We start from the raw sequence: 22,293 nt of genomic DNA on the forward strand, positions 1-22,293 counted from the left end.
AAAAATCCCGGTTTTTCCTAATCCTGACGCCCGGACTCGCCGAGTCAGGCCTACTCGCCGAGTCCACTTTGGAACTCGCCGAGTCCATGACTCAGAAACCAAAAATTCGAATTTTGCAGGTTTGTTTCAGTTAATCAAGCAACAATTTAAAGAAAACCAAGCTAGGCTCTGATACCACTAATGGGTTTTAGCCATAAGAACTTTCCTATGTGCGCATGCAAAACCCTAATGCTCGAATCTAGGCTTTCTAATTAAACATGCTTTGAATCCAAGACTTCTAATGGCTAATTAGGTTAAATAACAACATTGAAATAGATCTAGAACCATACCTTTGAATTCCTTGTTGATCTTGTTGTCTTGGAGCTTCTAGAGTCACAAATGTCACTCCTCTAATGGCTTACAAACACCAATAGCAAGAAAGATGATTTAGGAGAGAGGAGAGGGGAGGAATTCGGCCAGAGTATCTCTACTTTTGATGGTGTGTTGAATTCCCTCACCCCTAGGGTCTATTTATACTTGTAGACTCCTTAAGGATTACAGCTTTAACCCTAATTGGATAACTTAGACTTTAAGTTAATCCATATCCTTTCCTTGATAACCCTATGGACGATTTTGGCTTATCCAAGCCCTAGAAATCCTCCATCCTATCTTGGATAAGGATTTATAGTCTAAAGTGTAACTATCAAACAATTGATAGTTTATACCCTCTTATTTAATTAATCTCTTTAAGTCACCAAATTAATTCCAATTAATCTATGACTTATATTAATCAAATAACCATATATTATTCCTTATAATATTTACTCTCTCTTAACAAATCATCCATCAAGTTGCTATGGTGAAGGCAACCCAAAAGGACCATGCACAACCGGGTCAAATACTTGCCTAATATAGTTGCAGCCTTAGACACTATTCCAACAGATAGTTCAAGCAAGAAAGGGAAGGTTGGGTAGTTCAAGCAAGAAAAGGAAGGATGGGAAGAAAGATCAAAGTGTAGGTGATGGTAGTTCAATCAAGAAAGGGAATGTTGGGAAGAAAGCTCAAAGTGCAGGTGGTGGTAGGCAAAGTGGAACTAAAAGTGCAGGTGATGGAATTTCAAGCAAGAAATGGAAGGCTGGGAAGAAAAGGAAGAGTATTGCTTAAGTTGTGACTATGTTTTGATACGGTGTTATGATTTTTTGTGGTTGTGATATTTTGTCATGTTTTGTGTCTGTGGTTATGAACAATTATGGGATTTGTTGTCTATGTATGGTATGACTTTTAATATATCTTTATTTTTAATTATAGTATGAACAATTGGTGATATTAATATGTTGCTATGTTTTTGTTTTATTTCCATTCCATTTAATTCAATTCTATTCAATCATTGAATTCAACTCCATTCTAATTCAATACCATTCAATTCTATTCAATCATTCAATTAAATTCAATTCCATTCCAATAGAAGACTAGTCCATCATTTAATTCCATTCTAACTTAATACCATTACAAACCACTCAATTCCATTCCATTATAAAATAGTCACCATTCCAATAGAAAAAATTACAACAGTTAATTCCATTCTAACTTAATACCATTACAAACCACTCAATTCCATTCCATTATAAAACAGATAATTTCATTCCATTATAAAACAATCAGTTGCATTCCATTATAAAACAATCGATTCCATTTCATTATAAAACAATCAATTCCATTCCAAAAAAGTTGCTTTCACAATTCTATTCCAATAGTCAATGCCATTCATACATCGTCCTTTTATTGCATTAGTGCCTTGATGAAACAGTAACAACCCAATTTTCACGTCCAGAAATTTCGTTTTTAAAACTTTACTTAGAAAACACTAATAATTAAAACATTGTTTAATTAAACCATTTCACATCTAAAGCCCAAATTTGAAATCCACAACATGTAAACAACCAAAATATAAGAGTATCAATCCCAGAATAAACTCATAACTGCAGAAACAGAGTGTGTGTGTGGTATGCTGCTACCGTGTCGGCTCCTTTCCCTTAGCTGAAGAGGTACCTGAAACCAAAACTGAAAACCGTAAGCACGAAGCTTAGTGAGTTCCCCCACTGTACCACATACCATATAATCACATAACATACATAAATTGTCAGGCATATCTGGGTGCCTGATCTACCCCTTCGGTCCTCTCGACCGGATGCTGCCTAGCATATTTGGGTGCTGGCCTCCCCTTCGGTCCTCTCGACCGGATACTGCCTAGCATATCTGAGTGTTGGCCTCCCCTTCGGTCCTCTCGACCAGATGCTGCCTAGCATATCTGGCGTAACAGTCGAATATTTATGGTGTTACTAAAAGGGTCATTCGTGCAACTTTTGCAAACCACAAGGATCATTTGCATCAGAAAAAATTAACAGGAACTAAATTTGTGATATTTGATAAACTACCGGAACCATTTTGTAATTTTGTCATAAATATATGTATTTGTATAAAAGTTAATGTTATGGGTTGTAGATGGTCTTATCGTATACACCTCTAACCATTTATCTTTCTAGAAAAAAAAGTATTTTTTAGCTCCAACTTTTTCAATAAAGAAATAGTTTATAGAAATTCGAAGGTAATTACTTTCTTCATCAGTTTTAGAAATATTAAAGCAACACAATATACTATATATTAATGTTGAACTACAGACATGAACACCACACCTTGGGTGTGGTAGTTTCCTGAGTGAGGTAACTTTTCTGTTTTGAGTGTGGTAGTTTCCAAGGTAATTGTTCTCTCTCCTGTCTTGATTAGGTAACGTCTTATAGACGGGTTCTTTTTTTTTTTTTTTTTTTTTTTTTTTTTTTTTTTTCCTTCAGTTTTTATAATATTCAACTAAATTATATATATACTAAAAAATTATAAAAAATATATTGAAATTTATGGTTTTTAATTTTCTATAAAAATTAAAAAGTTATAATATTGATATAAAATATATTTAAAAAAAACTAAAAATAAAATAAAGGGAATTAAAAGATGATCATCTATTGTGAAAAATAATGTGCAAAAAAAAAAAAAAATGAAATATGAAAGAAAGGTATAACTTCTCGCCTAAGCGATCAATTTTTTTTGCAATAGGAAAAGTAAACACAATCTTAACATAAAAGGATTACGTAATATAACGAATTAACGATCCTTAGAAAATATATACTGCAAATGATAAACAATTAAAAGAAAATAAGTAAAAAAAAAATCCTAGTAAATTTCTAAATAATAGAATGTGGTTGCACATCCGTCGAATTTGGTTCCACCATTGCACCATAAGTTACTTAACAAACCAAAGTGTTCGTATATAAAAAATTGACACAAAAACGTATTCAAAGGCTATTAAATCCAAAAAAAAAAAAAAAAAAAATAGAGTTATAGTAAATAAAATATGTAATTTTATTATTATCTGAGGAAATAAAATGTATTTAAAATAAGCGATTATAGTGTTTCATGGATACCCAAACAAGAACTGAACCGGGCATGAATTTGAAAATGTGAGGAATTGCCATCGGAAACCCTACGCAGTCGATAAACGCATATAAAACCCATCTTCTATGCCTATGCCTACGCTTGCCTTCATCATTCATAATCACATTCATCTTGTTTTTGTGAGCCAATCACATTCCTCCAAGTAAGTGTGTTTTTGCCCAGTTGCAATTTTGTCTTATTTTTTGAACAAGTTTCGGAATGTGAGTTGCAGGAATTTACGCTTAAAACAAGAAGAAGAAGAAGAAGATATAGAAAGAGATTATGGGGTTTCTTTCAAACAAAATCGAAAGGAATGAGATCAAAGCAGGCGACCACATCTACACTTACAGAGTCGTTTTTGCTTACTCTCACCATGGTATTTCGTTCTTCATCTTTCTCTCTGCTTCTCAGTATTTCTCCATTTTTCTCATCGATTCGAATGAGGGTTTTTTCAATATGTTCAACATTTTGAATATACATACATACATCCATAAACTTGTTTTCCTTCCAAGTAATTCTAATTTCAACTTCCATTACCTGAATTTGTGTTTTTTTCCTCAAATTCCATGTCTACACTCTACACTCAACACTCTACAATGTATGATATTTGTTTTTTAGGGTTTCATATCAACATGGTAGGTAAAGATTGTTCGATCCCAAAAGCACAAACTTTGGCTCTTGTTTTGAAAAGAAAAGAATCCTGAATAATCTTGTACTGATATAATGCAGGCATCTATGTTGGAGGTAAGAAAGTGGTCCATTTTACGAGTGATCCTGAGAAAAGGTCTTCTGCTTCTGATGACATTATAATGTCTAAAACAACCTCAACAACATGTAAAGCAGACTGTGGATTCAGACGACGTGGAAGTGGGGTTGTGATTTCCTGCCTGAACTGCTTCCTCCAAAATGGGGACCTCTACCGGTTTGAATACGGTGTAAGCAAAGCTGAATTCTTTGCCAAAGTACGAGGTGGCAGTTGCACGACTGCCACGTCAGATGATGAAGCGGATACAGTCATCCACAGAGCCATGTATCTGCTTCATAATGGATTTGGGAACTACGATGTGTTTAGGAACAACTGTGAGGACTTTGCTTTATACTGCAAGACAGGGCTTTTGATAGTTGAAAAGGAGGGTGGGTCTGGGTCTGGAAGAAGCGGACAGATTTCATCTGTATTGGGTGTTCCGGTGGCGGCCATTCTATCGTCTCCCTTGAAATTTGTGATACCAACTCCGGTGGTTGTGACTGTCACAGCCGGCATGTATTGCATCACCAGATACGCAACTGATATTGGAGTTAGAGATGATGTTGTCAAGGTAAATGTGGAGGATTTACAACAAAAATGAATGGAATTCATCTCATTGGCTTTATTATTATTTTTTTTTTTTGGATTTGATGGATATAGTTTGTGGATTGTTGCTGGTTTCTGTTTTAGGCTTTTATAACAAAAAATGGAACTAATGAATTCATCAAAATTACCATTCAAACATGTGTCTATTTATTATGGAGCTATCAACTAATTAATAAACATGTGCTAAATATCTCTCTCTCTAGATGAGCCTGAAGGTTAATAAACATGTAAGCACACTACAATGCTAACTTGATGGACTTGTCAAACACTTTCCCGGAATATAATGATATGGAGCATTGGACTACATGCAACAATTACAGATACATTGTTAGATATATGCGGTTGAAGTTGTTGGTGATTTACAGCTTTTTGATAATTTTGGTGTGATTGTATAAGACGAGTGTGATTGATCCGTACACAAACGACAAATGAGGGTCAAGGGGTGAAGCCCGTTGGGGCGTATTAGATTGGTGTAGAAGCTCTAAATTCGATCCTTTGGATATATATATATATATATATATATATATATATATATATATATATATATATATATATATATATATATATATATATATATCCTAGTAAGTGCTTCTAACTTCAGAAAACCACTACTTTTTCGCCACCAATATCCATTTTTTACACATCATGGTATTTCGAAGATCTTATGGTAACCCAAACAAACAACACACATAACAACAAACTAATTTCAAGAAAATTGACTAGACGATCCTTTGGATATCCAATCAATAAAACCAATGTAAAGTGAACCACCCAACAAAAGGCCATCATGTTCATGCCCTCTTACAACCTCATTTGACTACATAAGAGGGGCCCATGATCAAATCAACCAAGTGTGCGATGAAAAAAAAAAATCTATTCACATTACATCATTATAACCACTACACGTAACCGTTTAATTATATATCAACTTGGGGGTAGCCCACGATTCAAGCCCACTAGCACAAATGACAAAACCATGGGTTATTAGATCAAGTGTCAATAACTACAATAGTACAAAGTTATGATGATTATATTAAATTTCCACAACTCCACAAGGATACAACCAAAGCATGACATCCCATATTCATTCCACACAAAATTACGTGGATTATTTTATTTAACAAATAACATGGTCTGGCCATTCCGTATGGTATAAAGATGATCAACAATAATTCAATATAATGATATGAATGGACCAATGTTAAATACCAAGCAAACTTAAATGTGCATCATAAAACACATACACAAGTACACGCGGCACGCCCACGTAGGAAAACATACACAAATATAAACATACACACTAATACACTATAACAACCCTATTTTATTATAAAGTATCACCACAAGGAAAAAGGCCATTACCGGCGACAAAAGTCGCCGGTAAAAGTCCCAAATGTCGCCGGTAATGATAATAGCGGCGACGCGTCGCCGGTAATGAGTCGCCGGTACTGACTCGTCGCTATTGATCAACTTGTCGCCGCTAAAGATAATAGTCGCCGCTATTAGTATGTCGCCGCTACTGACAATTGTCGCCGCTAATAATATTGTCGCCGGTAATGACATATGTCGCCGCTAATAGTGTCACCGGGAAAAGGTGTCGCCGGTAATGATAACTGTCGCCGGTAAAAGTGTCGCCGGTAATTTGTTTTTCAATTTTTTTTTTTAAATAACGATTTTCGTTGCCGGTGATAATATCGCAGATAAAAGTGTTGCCGGTGATAATATCGCAGGTAAAAGTGTCGCCGGTAATAACAATATTCGATTAAATATCAAAACCAATAGTGTCGACGCTAATTACAAAACAAACATCCTATTAAATATCAAACATAATAGTGTCAAACAAACATCCAATATACAATTAAATATCAAAAGTCATACTATCCGAGTAGCAAAACAACAAAATTTTTACATTCTACTAAGTAGCAAAACGAGACAACATATGCAAATAAAACCCATTCTTTACATACCCTCATCGCTGTTCCCATCGTTTCCTTGATTGTTTTGGGATTGAAAAAACGAATAAAGCTCATCCCTACATGCCGGGTCGGCGAGCATTGCACGAAGATTTTCCAACTACATAATTAATAACAATATATATAAAATTATAAGTTAGATCGTCAAACATAAACAAAGTACATTGCTATATTTTCCAACTACATAATTAATAACATAAACTATCAAAATACATTGTTATTTTTAAAGTAAGATAGAAAACCAAAGTACATTGCTATATTTTGCACTTGGGACAAAAACTAAATTACCAAACTTTTTAGTAAATAACCACCACAAAACCAAAACTACCAAATCAACATGCATTTTACGATGCTAAAGTAGATTGCTATTTTACCTGTGATGGTTGTGATGGTGGTTGTGATGGTTGCGAAGGCTGTGGAATCGTCGGGAGACCAGAAGGTTTGCGGCCAATGCCTCTAATGTGGCCACGTCGCTCTCCTAATACTTTCTCGAACGTAGCTCTTTCTTGAGTTGGCGTAAACTCACTTTCACCTTGAGTTTGTTCTAGCAGCTCTTCAACTAACCGATTCTGTAACTCCCAAAAGTGAGTAACAATTAAGTATAAATAAACATTTAAATATATGATAAAATTATAATTAAATACTTACATATTGTTGTTCCGATTCAGCAGTAACAAATACACCATTCTTATCGGTGTGAGCTTTGCGAAATGTTTCCACTCTCTTAAGGTTCTGTTTAAGTTTAAAAATTAGATTATATTTTAAATAAATAATTACATGTATCGTACGGTACCTTCTTATAGCAAGTACTGCTATACGAGCTCGAACCCCCACGATTCACAGTTGTTTGCTTTTCACGGATTTTTTTGTTCCTTTCTGAAGCAATTTTGTGTTCGTCAGTTTGAAAATACTCAACTGTCTTCTCCCAGTTATCAACAAGCATACCATCCGGAGGATTTGCCAATGCTCTCGGGATATCTTCATACCCTCCGACCATGTTGAAATATTCTTTTGCGTCGGCTTTACGCTCTCGAAAACCTCTTAACAAGGCTGCTTGAAAACTCTCTGTCAATAAAGTAGCTTGTGCATCCTGGTACATTTGATTGAGATCAAACTTTGTCTACAATTAAAAAAAAAAGTTAACCAAGTAAGAAACAATTATAGTTAAACCTATAAAATATATTTAAATAAATAATTACCGCTAAATGTTGTAATACAGTTTCCTTTATTTCAGGGGAAACTCTTTTCCAACTCCATTTGTCGAAAGGGGCCATCTGCCACATTGTTTTCCCAACTTCTCGGGAAAACATGTCTCCCGCCTCTCCTACGGGATTAAATGTGATATCTCTATCAAATTGCATGGCTATTGGTTTCCCCTGGTTCTGCAAGATTGCTTTTTCAAGCTTTATATTTTTTGCTTTTCCTCGAGCTTTCCTTCGGGCACGTCCCTCAACTACAAATGTAATTAAAAATTATTAGAAACGACATTTAATTTATGATAATTGAACAAAAATAGTAAATAAAAATTCATGATAAGACTTACCGTCCTGCTCGTGCTGGCCAGGACCTCTACCACCTGGGAAAGGTGGGTCCTCAGCTCCGTCTCCCCCATGTCCACGACCCATGATAGCAGCCATGGTAAACATAAACAACAGCCACACTCTCATCATTTCCTGAAAAATTATAAGATATACAAATACAATTTTTATTATAGATACACATTACATAGGAATAAACATTTAGATAGGAATAAACATTTCCATTTAAACTAGAAATCCAAATACAGTTCATATTATAAACACATATTACAAATACATATTACATAAGAACTATTCTAATCAGAATCTTTCTCATATCCTTCAGTGTCTTCTTCGGTATCATAGTCAGAATCGGTGTCATCGTAATCAGTATCGCAATCAGAAACATCATTGACTCTACCAGTTGGCGGAGGAACTTCAGATGCACTTTCTACATCAACAATGACTCTAGGAATGTTTTGAAAGTACATGCTGAAATCGATAAAAAGTGGAGCATCGGATGAAGAGATATTTTGAAGTACATCGACATCGTCTACATTTTCGTGTGAGACATTGTCAACATTTTGAACAAGGTCATCGTTCGATGGTAGATCCCAAATACTTCGATGATTAACATGCTCGACAACACACCGATGGTTATTGTTTGGCTCTCTGATGTAGAACACTTGTTTGGCTTGTGACGCATATATGAGTTGATCATCTTTGTATGCTTCGCGTCGTGTGTCGATACTGGTGAAACTATCACTAGAAATAACTCCTATTCGAGTATCAAACCACTTGCAACGAAATAGTACAGTTGAATAATCATGTGTATACCTCAACTCTATAATCTCTTCTAACTGACCATAATACTTCTCGCCTTTCTCACCCACCGCTAAAACCCCAGAGTTTTGTGTTGTACGTTGTGTGTCACGACTAAGTACCATGCATGACATCTATGTTGTGTTTCAACTGTAGAGAAGACCAATACTCTAGTTCAAAGAAAATGCTTCGCTTCGACCAGTTCAACTCATAATCTTGCCGCTTTGGCTCCCCGCCTCCATGCTCAGGATGTTTACCCGGTTTACGAGTTAGTAGACGACCTAGTTGCTCTTGTATGTCATCATTATTAAAGTGTCTCGGAGCGGGTCTTGTCTCTTCCATCCCATTAAAGTCCAACCTCTTTCTTAACGGATCATTAGCATCTAGGAAACGACGATGACCGATGTATACGACTTTGTTTGTTGCACGGTACGAAGGAGTGTCTTCATTGCAAGTAGCACATGCTCTATACCCTTGCCCACTCCAACCCGATAAACTACTACGAGCTGGCCAATCGTTTATTGTCCACAACAACATAGCTCTCATCGTGAAGAATGTGTTTGTCGCCGCATCTTTAATACGTACGCCTGAGTTCCACAAATGTTTAAGCTCTTCCACCAACGGTCTAAGGAAAACATCCATATCCTTACTTGGAGCTTTCGGTCCTGGAATCAACAAAGTCAACATGAATGATGACTCTTTCATACAAAGCCAGGGTGGCAGATTGTATGTGGTGAGTATGACCGGCCATGTGCTATGTGGATTACACATGTTTCCAAATGGATTGAAACCGTCAGCTGAAAGACCTAGGCGTACGTTACGGGGTTCACTCGAGAAGTCGGGGTAATTTTTATCAAAATCTTGCCAATGTTCCCCATTAACAGGATGAATCATCACACCATCTTCTGAACGTCTGGTACTATGCCAAATCATATTTTTGGCAGTGTGCCTCGAACAATATAAACGTCGTAGTCTAGGGGTCACAGGAAAGTACCGTAACACCTTATGAGGTACTTTCTTACCCTTGGTGTTTTTATCGATCCATCGGCTCTCTTTACAAACGGGACAAACTTGCAATGAATCATGTTCTTTCCAAAAGAGACAACAATCGTTTTTACACACATGTATCGACTCATACCCCAGGCTAATAGACTTTAGTTTCTTCTTGGCTAGATAATGTGAAAGGGGAACCTTGTTGCCTTTGGGAAATGCTAATTGCAAGAGCTCAAGGAGTTGATCAAATGAACTATCAGTCCATTTGTTGTTCACCTTGATATGCATTAACTTTGCTAGAAACTCAAGGGAAGAAAAGATGCAACCAGTATACAATTGAGTTTCCATTTCCTCCAACAACTGTGCAAAATCATCATCCACACCGCTACCCCTTGTATTCGAGGTTCCTTCATCGAGGTTGGTATCATTTTCTCTCGACTCCCACATCACATCGTCGATTAAATCGGCCATTTCGTTACTTGGCAAAACGACGGGAGGAATAAAAGATTCACCATGATAGATCCAAATTTTGTACGCCTTACTGAAACCATTTATAAATATATGGCGTTCAACTACAGTCGGGTACTTGAAGTAACGGTTATCACATTTTTCACACGCACATCTGATTTTACCATTACTATCAACGTGCAACTTCGACTTCTCAATAAAAGCTTTGAGTCCTGCTTGGAACTCGGGATGGTTTCGATATGGATTAGTAGTCCAGCTTTTATCAATAGACATGATGTTGCTGAAACATAATTTTGGGTTTAGAGTTTAGTATACAGAATTAGCATTGTTTTTTTTCAATCCACATTTTTTTACATCTAAAATAATACAAAAATTAAGTAATAAAGAAATGAAAAAAATAAATTAAAAATTTTTATTTATGCATTTTTTTAATTAATTTTAATTAAAATTACTTGTAAGTTAGCTTGGGTAAAAACTAGAAGCTTTCTAGTTTTTGTATATAAGTTTTTAAACAATTTTATAGTTTTTTTTTTGTGTTTTTTTTTTCAATTTATAAAAATAATGTATTTTTTTTTCAATTATAGCATCCTACTTATAAGAAAACCACATACTTTTACATACGTATTATGTTGTTGTGTTGTATTTTTTACCGTCGAGATTAAAATGTATATAAGTTTTTAAAGATTTTTATAATTTTTTTTGTGTTTTTTTTTTCCAATTATAAGTTAACTATATAACTTATTGGTTAATTAATTTGGAGTTAGCTTGGGTAAAAACTAGAAGCTTTCTAGTTTTTTGTATATAAGTTTTTAAACAATTTTATAGTTTTTTTTTGTGTTTTTTTTTTCAAATTATAAAAATAATGTAATTTTTTTTTATTTCAATTATAGCATCCTACTTATACCAAAACCACATAGTTTTACATACGTATTATGTTGTTGTGTTGTATTTTTTACCGTCGAGATTAAAATGTATATAAGTTTTTAAAGATTTTTATAATTTTTTTTGTGTTTTTTTTTCCAATTATAAGTTAACTATATAACTTATTGGTTAATTAATTTGGAGTTAGCTTGGGTAAAAACTAGAAGCTTTCTAGTTTTTTGTATATAAGTTTTTAAACAATTTTATAGTTTTTTTTTGTGTTTTTTTTTTCAAATTATAAAAATAATGTATTTTTTTTTTATTTCAATTATAGCATCCTACTTATACCAAAACCACATAGTTTTACATAATACATAAGAAGGTGAAATTCACATACTTTTACATACATATACCACATATACATCAAATACAAATACACACAAAATAACATCCTATTTAAACCAAATACACATAATTTCACATATATACATAATAACATCCTATTTATACCAAATACAAAAGTTTCACAATCATATATCACATTTACAACAAACATACATACATTCACATACACACAATAACATTCTACTTATAACAAATACATATAACTTCTACTAATATACCACATATACATCAAACACACATACATTGGAATATATATACCAAATTCACATATATTCAAACAAATACAAAATATACAATCCAATTTTCACATATGACAATTATCACATAATTTCACATATAAATACAACTTGAAGCTATACAACTAATTGCAATTAAATAACCACAAACAAAAAATTGAATAACTTGCTTCTAATCCAAAACAATACCACCAAAAACAAAAATATGAACAATTTATTATCATTCAATCACTACATAAAGCTACAAATCAAAATTCATACAAAATAAAAAAGAAATCATAAAAAAAAACTTACCTTTCTTCAACAAATGGAGGCACCTACAAATTGATCACAAAGCTTTAACCACTTGCTTGGAACAATGCTTCTAATCCAAAACAACACCACCAAAAATAAAGAACATGAGCAATTTATTATCATTCATACAACACAAAAATGAAATCATCAAAATAAAACTTACCTTTCTTCAAGAAATGGAGGTAGAAATTGATCCCAAACCTTTAACCACACCTAGGGACACTTGCTTGGAACAATGAGGGGAGAAATTTGCTAGAAAGAAGGAGATTGAAGAAGAAATCGGAAAAATGGTGAAGGAGCTCAAAGCAAACAGAAAGGGAGAAAGGGAAATGAAGAAGGCTGTAATCTGCGTGCGTTTTTTTTTTATCTGGGATCATCAATAGCGGCGACACCTTTAGCGGCGACGCGAGATCAATACCGGCGACAATTGTTAATAGCGGCGACAAACTGGAGGGAAGGGTACCGCGTCATTTTTAGCATACAATTAGCGGCGACTTTTTTAGGGTTTTAGCGGCGACATGCGTGTCGCCGGTATTAGGTTAGACCGGATAAGGCACCCCACCCGTTGGATTGGATATCTCATCGAACGGTTGAGATGCAATGTAGGGGGAAAGTGCGGATTCGGGTGACAACTCTTTAGCAGCGACACCTTTAGCGGCGACTATGGGCTTTACCGGCGACTATAGCTAGAGTCGCCGGTAAAGCCCATAGTCGCCGCTAAAGGTGTCGCCGCTAAAGGATATATTTCTTGTAGTGTATATCCAACACCTTTTCTTGGTTTGGAATAGTGTAAGCATACATAAGGTGTACATGAGACTAGCAAAACGGAACAAGTAATACCAAAAATCATAGTTAAAATACATAACTATACGCAGTGGTAGATCGAGAATTTAAATAGATTAGGGGCAGAAAAATGGATATTGGTGGCGAAAGTAGTGGTTTTTTGAAGTTAGAAAAATGGATATGGTGCGGTTCCGTTTTTTTTTTTCGGTTTATACAAGACTAGAAACCGCACCGCACCGAACATTTTCGGTTTTTGCAAAACTAAAAACCGCACCGTCGGTTTTTATTTCGGTTTCGGTTTTTTCGGTTTGCGTTTCGATTTTTGCTCACGCCTGACAATTTATCAGATACGATTCCAAATTCCTTATTAGAGATGAAAATAGTGGAGACGCTTGATTTGTTTTACAATCATCTCACTAGAACAATCCCTCCATCTTTGGTGAATCTAAGTTTTTTTTTTTTTTTTTAATCCAAATTCAGTGTCACTTGTTGGAATTAAATCACTTAATTCCATTGAGAATGAACTTTATGCAGAAATCAGTTCCCTTGATTCTATTAGAAAGTTACAAACAAGGAATGAAATCGAATTAGAGCTTAACAGGAACTCAAACTTCAGAAGCAATTCACTTGATTTTGGCAGAAAGAAAAACTTAATTGTGCAGGAAAACAGAGAAGAGCTAATAGGGGAAGAAAAGAAGTTTTCTAGAAAATTACTTAGGCTTCAAGTATTATTTAACGCATGAAAAAACTTACAAAACTTAAATTAATGCAATAAAACATCTACCCTATTTATACTAATTAAACTAAAAACCTAAACCAACACCAAAACTTAATAAAATGGAAACTTTCCAAAAATACCAGTTTTATGGACATCCAACATCATTCACAATAATCTCAAGGGTTTTTTCCCTAGTGGAGGTCAATTTTTAATGCTTACAAACTCAAGCTTCGAGGGAAAACCCGGTTTATGTGGTTATGGTCATGGAGTTTATACCTGTGACACCAGAACATTCCCTGTATAATCGATTAGAAAATCAAAGAAAAATATCTGGAAAATTGTTGGAATGGCTATTGGGATTTGTATCAGGACATTATTTCTTCGTGCTCTGATGTTTATGGTGGTTGTTTATGTAACCAATCGAGTTTTAATATGCCCACCACCTTCGATGATTACTTGGGCTCTAAGGGTGGTTGGGGGTTGGTGAAAGTAAATGACTCTCATTAATCGGTGTAGATGTGGCACTGAGTGGATTCTGTGTGTTGACTGATATACTAAACATTGTTGTGCTACAGTGACAATAAGCATTTTTTGTTTAACCCATTAAGTCATTTCGTTCGGATTAAGTATTAAATGCCACCCTGTTAAGCTGATTACATCAAAAGGAAACAACCCAAAGCCTAAGTAGAAGTAGCGTTAAATACACAAAAACTGCTTGTATATATGCATAAAAAGAGAAACAAGGCAAACACACAATAAGTAAAAACTTAATTACCACGCTAGCTAGTTGTACATTGAAGAAGAGATTTCCCATCTCCAAGAAAATATAAAGATACACAACACAACACAACATATGCTGCAGTGCAGTGCAGTGCTGATCATGTAGCCGTAAGTAAAGTACAATTAAGTTACAAAATCTTCTAATAAAGTAGATTGGCCATAAAACCATGTGATGATGACCAATTATATATCATATGCATTAGCAAAGAAAGATTAAACAATCTAATTAAACTTGCAGATAATTTGGTTCAATTAATTAATTAATCACCCAGAAAAGTTGAAGTCCAGTATCCAGTGGAACCCATGTTTTGCACATCACCCTCTCTTATTGTTCTTGTTGATGAAAGGTGTTGTTGGTTCATCATGACTCCAAATGGTAACATTATTTCATGAAACCCTCCATTCTCATCCACCTGGACATTGAACACTGGATTTGAATTTGAACCGAAGGGATTAATTAGTTGGTTGCTACTATTTTCAACCTTGGGTAGCTTTAGAAACTGTGAGAAACCATGATTATGAGGGTGATGATATTCTGGTTGTTGGACTTGGAAAGACAAGTTAAGATGTTGAGTATCTTGAGTGGCGATGGATGATGAAGAAGATCTTTTGTTCTTTCTTGAACCACCACCAACAGGGACATTTCTGAGGGAACCACCTTGAGTCCAGTACCTTCTACAAGACTTACACAAGTATCTTGGCTGTGTTAAGCTGTAGTTGTTGTAGTAGCAGAACTTTGTGTTGCTTGACTTGCATCTTGGACAGTTGAGAGGACCACCTGCAGGTTGAGCTTGACCTTGCTGTTGTTCTTGTGGCCTTGCCTTCCTCTCTTCTACTTGATCATTATTATTATTATTATTGTTATTAATATTAACAGCTTCCTAAAACCACAAACAAACAAACAAAAAAAAAAATGACTTTTCATTGTTTTCAAAACGTTGTACAGTTGGTAAACAACAATGATATGACATAATAACTCACCAGTTTCCATTGAGAAGCGTCCATGAATCCAAAAGAGACAAGTTGAATTGAATGGTGTTGTTGAAGAGGAGGAGGAAGAGGAAGATGAAATGTGGGTTTGTGTGCGAGGAAAAGAAAAGAATGTTGGTTTTTGGATTTATTTGGTGAGGGTTAAAGATTATGATAACGACAGATCGACGAAGGAACGATAAAGGAAAGGGATTTTCTTTGTTGTTGACTAATGTTTGTGAAATCAAATTATAATAGCGATAGTGGGAGTCGGTTTCTGAGTTTTTAATATATATATTATGTAGAAAATGTAGTGGGGGAAGGAATTAATTTGTTTCAAATGGACGATGGTGGGTTTATGCTTTTTTGACCTCGTAAACAATATACAACCCGTAAATGCCTTTTTTTTTTTTTATCTAATATATTTTTATAATTCCATATTCGAAATTTCTGGCATGTTTATGTTTGTCTTTTTCTCAACCATCATATCATATTATTATACCATAGCTTCTTCTTTACACTATCAGTTTTCGCAAGATTCGAGATTCAACTTTGATGGTTTTAGCAGCTAGCTAGCGGGAGGAATATTTATGTATACTGTTATAGATAATGATATGACACTTTCACGTTTCGACTTGTCAAGATTAGGTTAAGTTTGGAAAGAGAGAGGAAGTTGGTGAAGAAGAATATATACAAGGTAGGAATGTCAAAAAAGGCGACAAATGTAATGATGCTTCATTTTTATTTTATACAACATGTGTTCAATGAATTAGCATCATTGCATCTTAATTAAATAGTATGTATTGATCAGGAGGTTTCAAGGAAACATTTATTCATGCTTTCCAGTTTCCAATCAAATTTAGATACGTCCATTTGGGAAGAAAAGAACAAGTTGCACTTAGATGGGAGATCCTAAAGCATTATTAAGCAATGCCCATTACCAAAACTACAAATATGATGATTCCTTTTTTGAATTTCACACCTAAGATTAACAAATCACAAATAAGATTGAGAAAATTCATACATATCAATTTAAATAATGCTTCTTTGCATCTCATGGTTTCTCATCAACCCAATGCCGGAAAAAGCTTTCACAAGAGACATGATATTAAAAAAAAAAATTACAGACCATCATGTAGTTACTGTAATACAAAAGACAAGTCAAAAGTTAATTACAAAAAATGAAAATATTGATTGATGTGATTGTGATGCCATATTTTCAACGCAAGTAATTGCTTTATTGTTGTTCATTATACCAACTCAAGTGATATAAACAACTTATTTGCAAAGGGATATTGATTTATCCTTTACAAAACCCTTTAAAGTGAAAAAGTTTTGTTTTGTTTGCTGCGAGTCACATTATTTTTTCATAAAAGAAAAAAAAAAGTGTGATGTGATGATGCTCCAAGCATAACCAAAGTTGCTACTTTTTTGTTTGTTTTTTACTTGTGAGCCAACAAAGGGAAAGAGAATGCAAAAGGTATAGTTGCTTTTGTTGGACTTGCTAATTTTACTTATTCTCTTTACAACCACCAAATATCTTTCTACATTCTAATACTTATCCTTCATCTCAAAAGGACATTTGTTTTTAACCTAGTTTTCTTGCATCTGATCTACGTGTTGGATATTATAGTTGAATATATATACTTGATACTCTAGAGTAGAGTATAAAATTTTCAATATTTATATCCAAAAAAAAGTATTAGGTGCATAAAAAAAATTCCAAGTGGGGGCTGCACTGAGAGTAATTCAAGCAATAAAATTGTGAAGGAGACACGAAACAAGTCTCACCAAAATCTGGATAACTCTTTTGTATCCAAGAAGCTGAAAAAAGTTGCTTCATTGACTGGCTAGAAATTGAAAATTGCCAGATTTGATTATTCTAGGATATAGTAATGTACTGGTTACAAAAACCAAGACATAGAGAACACAATTCGGTTCGGCCCATGCAAAAGTCACGACGCACCATATACGAGTAGCATTAATTGGCATAGGATAAAAGAAAAGAAAAGAAAAGAAAAGAAAAATGTTAATGGTTTTGTGAATTCTTGTGAAAATCTTGTTATTACCTGGAACAAGACCAAGAGGCGGAACGAGTAAGCCTGGGCTTTTCTATCTTCTTATCTTCTTCAAGAGAAATCATAGCAAGATTAGAGGGGTTCTCAATCATAAGCTTTGCAACCAGGTACCCTGAGATGGACCATGTCTGATACTTCCTTGCTTGCTTCCCTATATAACGCCCCTTCTTCCCATCATAATACTCCGGCCACCCATCTTTTGAAAGCCGCTGCTCCACCAGCTCTATCGCCCTCTTTGCAATCTGCGGCCTTCCCGCCTTTATACACGCCGCCGTCAGCAACCACAACAGCACTAGGAACAAAATTACCAAAACGAATTGGGATTTAACATACTTTATTTTAATTTATAATTCAAGTATAGTAATTACTTACCTGGCCAAGAACCACCATTGTGATAACTCCAACGAATGTTCTTGGGATCACAACCGGTCACAATCCTCCATTGATAACCTTCCAAGGCTGGGTAAGCAATTTTCAAGGGCATCTCACCAATTAAATCTTCCCAGCGTTCCTCAACAAGATCCATAATGGCTGTAGCCTGTGCCAGAGTGGCTAAAGAGCTCAAGATAGCAATACAGTTGCCGATTAAGAACCACCTGAAGTCCATGCGAGCCGGGCTTACGTTTCCAATGAAGTAACCTCCTCTCAACGGCATGAAATCAAACACCCAATCCGGAATAGACTCCGGGATCACATTGAACTTGTTGACAGCTGTGTGGGAGTATTCTTCTGTTTTGTAGCGATAGATGTTGTTCAACTGTGTGAAATCTAGCCAGTAGTAGTTTCGGATGTGGTAGCTTAGAGCTGTAATCCTTCTTTCAATCCGCCCGATTAAACGGTTGGAGTCAGTGTCTTGTTTAAGCATTTGTTGTGCACACCGAAGCGCGAAGAAGAACAGAGCCTGGATCTCAATCGGATATCCATATATTCCCTGTTAACAGATAATTTAAATTACTAATTAAAACTTAATATTATATATATATATATATATATATATATATTATATATGGAAGTAATAAGGAAAAATACAAACATATATAATATACCATCCTTCTGTCAATCATGCTACACCCATCTGCACAGAGGAGAGTTGGGAAAGTATCAAACCCATCAGACAGGCAAAGGTTGAGAATGAGTTTCATTCCTTTTTGCACTTCGGGTTTCTCTGCCAATGTGTAATCCCCTGTACATTTGGTGTATGACCTTAACAGTATAATCCACCAGAAACCTGAATCAACAGGCGCAACTCTTCCGATTGCACTGCCACCAAAGTCAGCTTTCAGGACGTCCTTTTCCTGGTATGAGTCATACATGACTTTGAAACTGGCAGGCATCACACCTTCTCCAAGAGTGAAATTGTCAATTGTCTTTTTCCATCCTTGCAGATGGAGAGTCTTTAGTAAGAAGTTCTTCACAATCTCTGGCTCCGGATCTGGAACTTTCATGAGGTACGCCAAGGCAGTAGGCACGAAGTCTCTCACAAACACCTGCACAATTCACATCAAATCGTGTTTTTTCTGTCCATTCTACCACTTATGATGGAAACCGAACTGAAGCTAGGGACACTTGATTTGACACAACAAATGAACATATGCAGACCATTACTACTAACTCAACTGTCCATACATTTATTGATTTATAAAAGTGCTGAATGATTGATCAACCAAAAACATTACATGACTAGTAATTCCTCTGGTTTCTTCTACTTAAATTACCTTAAATTAAAGGAAACTAGTTCAACCTAATCCAGGACATTGTTTAAAATGTTATATCATACTTTTTTTTTTATGTAAGAATGCATGTACATATTCTCCTGGAAGGCTAAATCAGTAGATTATAAGCTGATTCATAATGTTATAGCCAGCATTATGATCCTATCATTAGCTAATCCAAATACTGGAACTGTCTTTTGGTACTGCTTTATTAACAGAGCATATCCATGACTATATACGCATAGAATTACAGATTAGTTGATCTCAGAGAAAGCATTTCCTGTTGAACTTATACCGGTATGATTAATGTTTCTACACAAACATTAGCAAATAAGCAGAGCTTGCATTATTACACGAGGCAAGAAGAATGACACAAATACACAAGTAAACAAATCATGTATACACTAATACACACTCACTCACTCGGAGACAGAAATAACGTAAATGTAAGCAAATGGATCCTGCATACACTGACATGCACTGGATTAACATGAGAGACATGCACGATAATTAAATCGATCCATGCTCTGGCTGTATGATGTAATGAAATGATCTACTTAAAACAGATAATGATGAGACTAACATGTGCAAGCTGATTAGTAACTATCAGATCGGTCTTCCTTATGGATGGTTAAAAGTATTGCGCCATAGAAACATGCATGGAGTAACCAGATGGCTATACATAGATACAAGCACGAATTTATGCAAAGAATCAATCAAATATAATTGAAGTGTGTACCTGATTGTAATTCAATGCCTCCGCACTAGGATCAACTGCAGCTAGTGTTCCGACTGGTTTTTTCTGGAAATAAACAAACGAGCTTCTCAGTCGTTCCCATGCCTCATCCATCATCGACGGACTACCGTTCTCTGTACCACTTGCTTTTGCACCAGTCCCCTCATTGACAAGGTTGAGGAGACTCGTACCGACGCTAGGCGACGGCTTCAAAATTGATTTGTTCTCAAGTGAACCACGTCCTGCCTTCTCCTTGTCCGACGACTCTCCGTCGCGTCCTCCTCCATCGGTCCCCGTCGGAGACGTAGGTGTAGATTGCTTAGATGAATCATCAGTCGTCGAAACGACGACTTCTCCTTCAGCTCCAGGTGGAGATTTCAATGTAGTAGTTCTCTTCAATCCTTCTCTACGATCATCACGATTCGTCGGAAACCGAACGCGGTTATTCTCGATATTTCGCCAAATCTCATCAGCCGTATCGCTCTGCTCCGCAGACGCCTTTAATGATAGACTTTTCTCTGCACCTGACGTTTCAACCATCGGTTGATCATCGTCCATATCAAATTGCAGTTCATCGATCAAACTGGAAGCATTTTTGTGGTTACCTTCTTCACTCGAACTCGAAGCCATTTCTGTACAGCAAGTATATGAATCTAGAGAGAGAACGTTAGAGAGAGATCAGAAATGAAAAAAGCGTGAATAAGGAAGCTTTGTGTACTATTTATTCAGTTTGGCGGTTAGAATCCTTTTTTGGAATAAGACTCTCTAAATTGAAAGAATTGCGTCCATGCCATTTTACTGTGGTTCAGAGGCAATGGGTGTGTGGCATCTGTGGTAATTAATACTTAGAAACAGGGTTTAATTCTGGAGACCAATATTTGAGCGGACTTCACAGCGCGAAGAGGTATGTATGGTTGCAAGTTTTATAACCAATCAGAGTAGAACACATGGAGGCATAACAAACTTCAGGTGCCATGAAACGTCGTCGTCGTCATGCATATTTATCTTTCATTTCCCGGTTTATTTTCCTTTTTGGGTGTACGTTTACTTTCCATAAACAGATAGCACAACACAAGATAATCAGTATTTTCACTAAAATGATTATATTGTTTGAAAATGTTCATTTTGTAACTTTGTTTTTTACAAAAGAAAAAACATCATAAATGATCCCTGTGGATTCCCAAAATCTGAAGTTTAGTTCCCGTGGTTTAAAAACGTCATAGATGGTCCCAAAATCTGTTAACTTTTTTCCGTTAACTAAAGGGCATTTTTATCATTTCACAACCATAGGGACCATTTATGATGCTTTTTCTTATTTTTTTTAAAGAAAAATTAAATATGATTATTTAATATATAAAATCTCTCTCTCTCTCTGCACTTAAAGAACACCCACTACAAAAAATTTCACTTCAAAGCTCCAATCAACAAAGCTTGATAATCACTACCCTTATCTTTGTTTTATCGCCGGATAAACAACCACCGGAAGCACCACAATGGATCGATGGAAAACCCATATCGATGTTTTTCTTCATCTAGGCTTCCCTCACATATATGGGTTTTGGTTTCCTTGTTCGAATTTCAGATGGAGACGGTGTCCTCCTTCTTGTTATTGCAAGTTCCTCATGCTTCGGATCACCAATACATCCTTCTTTTCGATCTCAAGAAATCCGCTGTCAATTGATTCTGCTTTACAAAGAAAACATAATTCACCTAATCATACTTTGAGAGGAATGTTTCTGATTAAAATCTTCAATGAAAGTGTTGTGAATCTACTGAACGAAGCTAAATCTGAAGTGTAAAATCAATGGTAGATATAGAAATATCAAGAGAAGTTAGAATACACTTATAATTAGCAATGTCTTTTATCGATTTACAATGTAAAATCACCTTTTCTGGAAGGATCGTGGGAGGATAGGTAGAGGACTTGGAAGCAGATGAGAGGAAACAGATGAGACTGTAAGAGATCAACATCGAAGGTATGGCTACAACTTCGTATTTGACTGAGAGGGATAGAGAGTGACTGGAGACGATGAAGGAAACATGTGTATATTTTAGGCTCGGTTAAAATTTTGAAATGTTGAATGAGAATCGTGCCTGATACCCTTTCAATGTGAATGAGATTTCGATTCCGA

General features: G+C 35.5%; 4 protein-coding genes across 5 annotated transcripts; 1 reads left to right on the forward strand and 3 right to left on the reverse strand.

Moving 5' to 3' along the window:
- Nucleotides 1-3,444: 3,444 nt before the first annotated feature.
- LOC145034185 (protein LEAD-SENSITIVE 1-like) lies at nt 3,445-4,838 on the forward strand. 2 transcript variants are annotated; one of them, XM_078982546.1, is made up of 3 exons: nt 3,445-3,628; nt 3,678-3,841; nt 4,195-4,838. In XM_078982546.1, exons 2-3 carry the CDS (start codon nt 3,748-3,750, stop codon nt 4,809-4,811), a joined length of 711 nt encoding a protein of 236 aa, XP_078838672.1. In that variant the 5' UTR covers nt 3,445-3,628; nt 3,678-3,747; the 3' UTR covers nt 4,812-4,838. The 2 variants fall into 2 exon arrangements, with proteins under 2 accessions (XP_078838672.1, XP_078838671.1); XM_078982545.1 differs by having other exon boundaries at nt 3,698-3,841.
- Nucleotides 4,839-8,623: 3,785 nt separating this feature from the next.
- Nucleotides 8,624-10,862, reverse strand: LOC145036429 (uncharacterized). Its single transcript, XM_078984873.1, has 2 exons — nt 9,251-10,862; nt 8,624-9,084 (listed from the first exon to the last, which is right to left on the reverse strand). The coding sequence occupies exons 1-2, from the start codon at nt 10,860-10,862 to the stop codon at nt 8,624-8,626; spliced, it is 2,073 nt and encodes a 690-aa protein (XP_078840999.1).
- A 3,725-nt stretch (nt 10,863-14,587) lies between these two features.
- On the reverse strand, nt 14,588-15,932 carry LOC145037911 (dof zinc finger protein DOF2.5-like). Its single transcript, XM_078986666.1, has 2 exons — nt 15,648-15,932; nt 14,588-15,547 (listed from the first exon to the last, which is right to left on the reverse strand). Exons 1-2 carry the CDS (start codon nt 15,669-15,671, stop codon nt 14,927-14,929), a joined length of 645 nt encoding a protein of 214 aa, XP_078842792.1. The 5' UTR covers nt 15,672-15,932; the 3' UTR covers nt 14,588-14,926.
- Nucleotides 15,933-17,492: 1,560 nt separating this feature from the next.
- LOC145037912 (putative alkaline/neutral invertase F) lies at nt 17,493-20,825 on the reverse strand. The gene is made up of 4 exons (XM_078986667.1): nt 20,165-20,825; nt 18,760-19,200; nt 18,086-18,644; nt 17,493-18,005 (listed from the first exon to the last, which is right to left on the reverse strand). Exons 1-4 carry the CDS (start codon nt 20,789-20,791, stop codon nt 17,701-17,703), a joined length of 1,932 nt encoding a protein of 643 aa, XP_078842793.1. The 5' UTR covers nt 20,792-20,825; the 3' UTR covers nt 17,493-17,700.
- Between the last annotated feature and the right edge of the window lie 1,468 nt (nt 20,826-22,293).

The sequence above is a fragment of the Lactuca saligna genome, chromosome 3 (assembly GCF_052625555.1).
Source record: "Lactuca saligna cultivar CGN05327 chromosome 3, ASM5262555v1, whole genome shotgun sequence".
In the NCBI taxonomy this organism is placed as follows: Eukaryota; Viridiplantae; Streptophyta; class Magnoliopsida; order Asterales; family Asteraceae; genus Lactuca; species Lactuca saligna.

Excerpts from the sequence above, each read along its gene's own strand:
- LOC145036429 (XM_078984873.1), bottom strand. The coding sequence starts at position 10,862 with ATGTCTATTGATAAAAGCTGGACTACTAATCCATATCGAAACCATCCC. Across the intron at positions 9,085-9,250 it reads CAACATAGATGTCATGCATG|GAGTTATTTCTAGTGATAGT; the intron begins GTACTTAGTCGT and ends ATACTCGAATAG.
- LOC145037911 (XM_078986666.1), bottom strand. The coding sequence starts at position 15,671 with ATGGACGCTTCTCAATGGAAACTG. Across the intron at positions 15,548-15,647 it reads ACGCTTCTCAATGGAAACTG|GAAGCTGTTAATATTAATAA; the intron begins GTGAGTTATTAT and ends TTGTGGTTTTAG.
- LOC145034185 (XM_078982546.1), top strand. The coding sequence starts at position 3,748 with ATGGGGTTTCTTTCAAACAAAATCGAAAGGAATGAGATCAAAGCAGGC. Across the intron at positions 3,842-4,194 it reads TTTTGCTTACTCTCACCATG|GCATCTATGTTGGAGGTAAG; the intron begins GTATTTCGTTCT and ends GATATAATGCAG.
- LOC145037912 (XM_078986667.1), bottom strand. The coding sequence starts at position 20,791 with ATGGCTTCGAGTTCGAGTGAAGAAGGTAACCACAAAAATGCTTCCAGT. Across the intron at positions 18,645-18,759 it reads GCATGATTGACAGAAGGATG|GGAATATATGGATATCCGAT; the intron begins GTATATTATATA and ends ATCTGTTAACAG. Across the intron at positions 18,006-18,085 it reads CAATGGTGGTTCTTGGCCAG|TGCTGTTGTGGTTGCTGACG; the intron begins GTAAGTAATTAC and ends TTTTGTTCCTAG.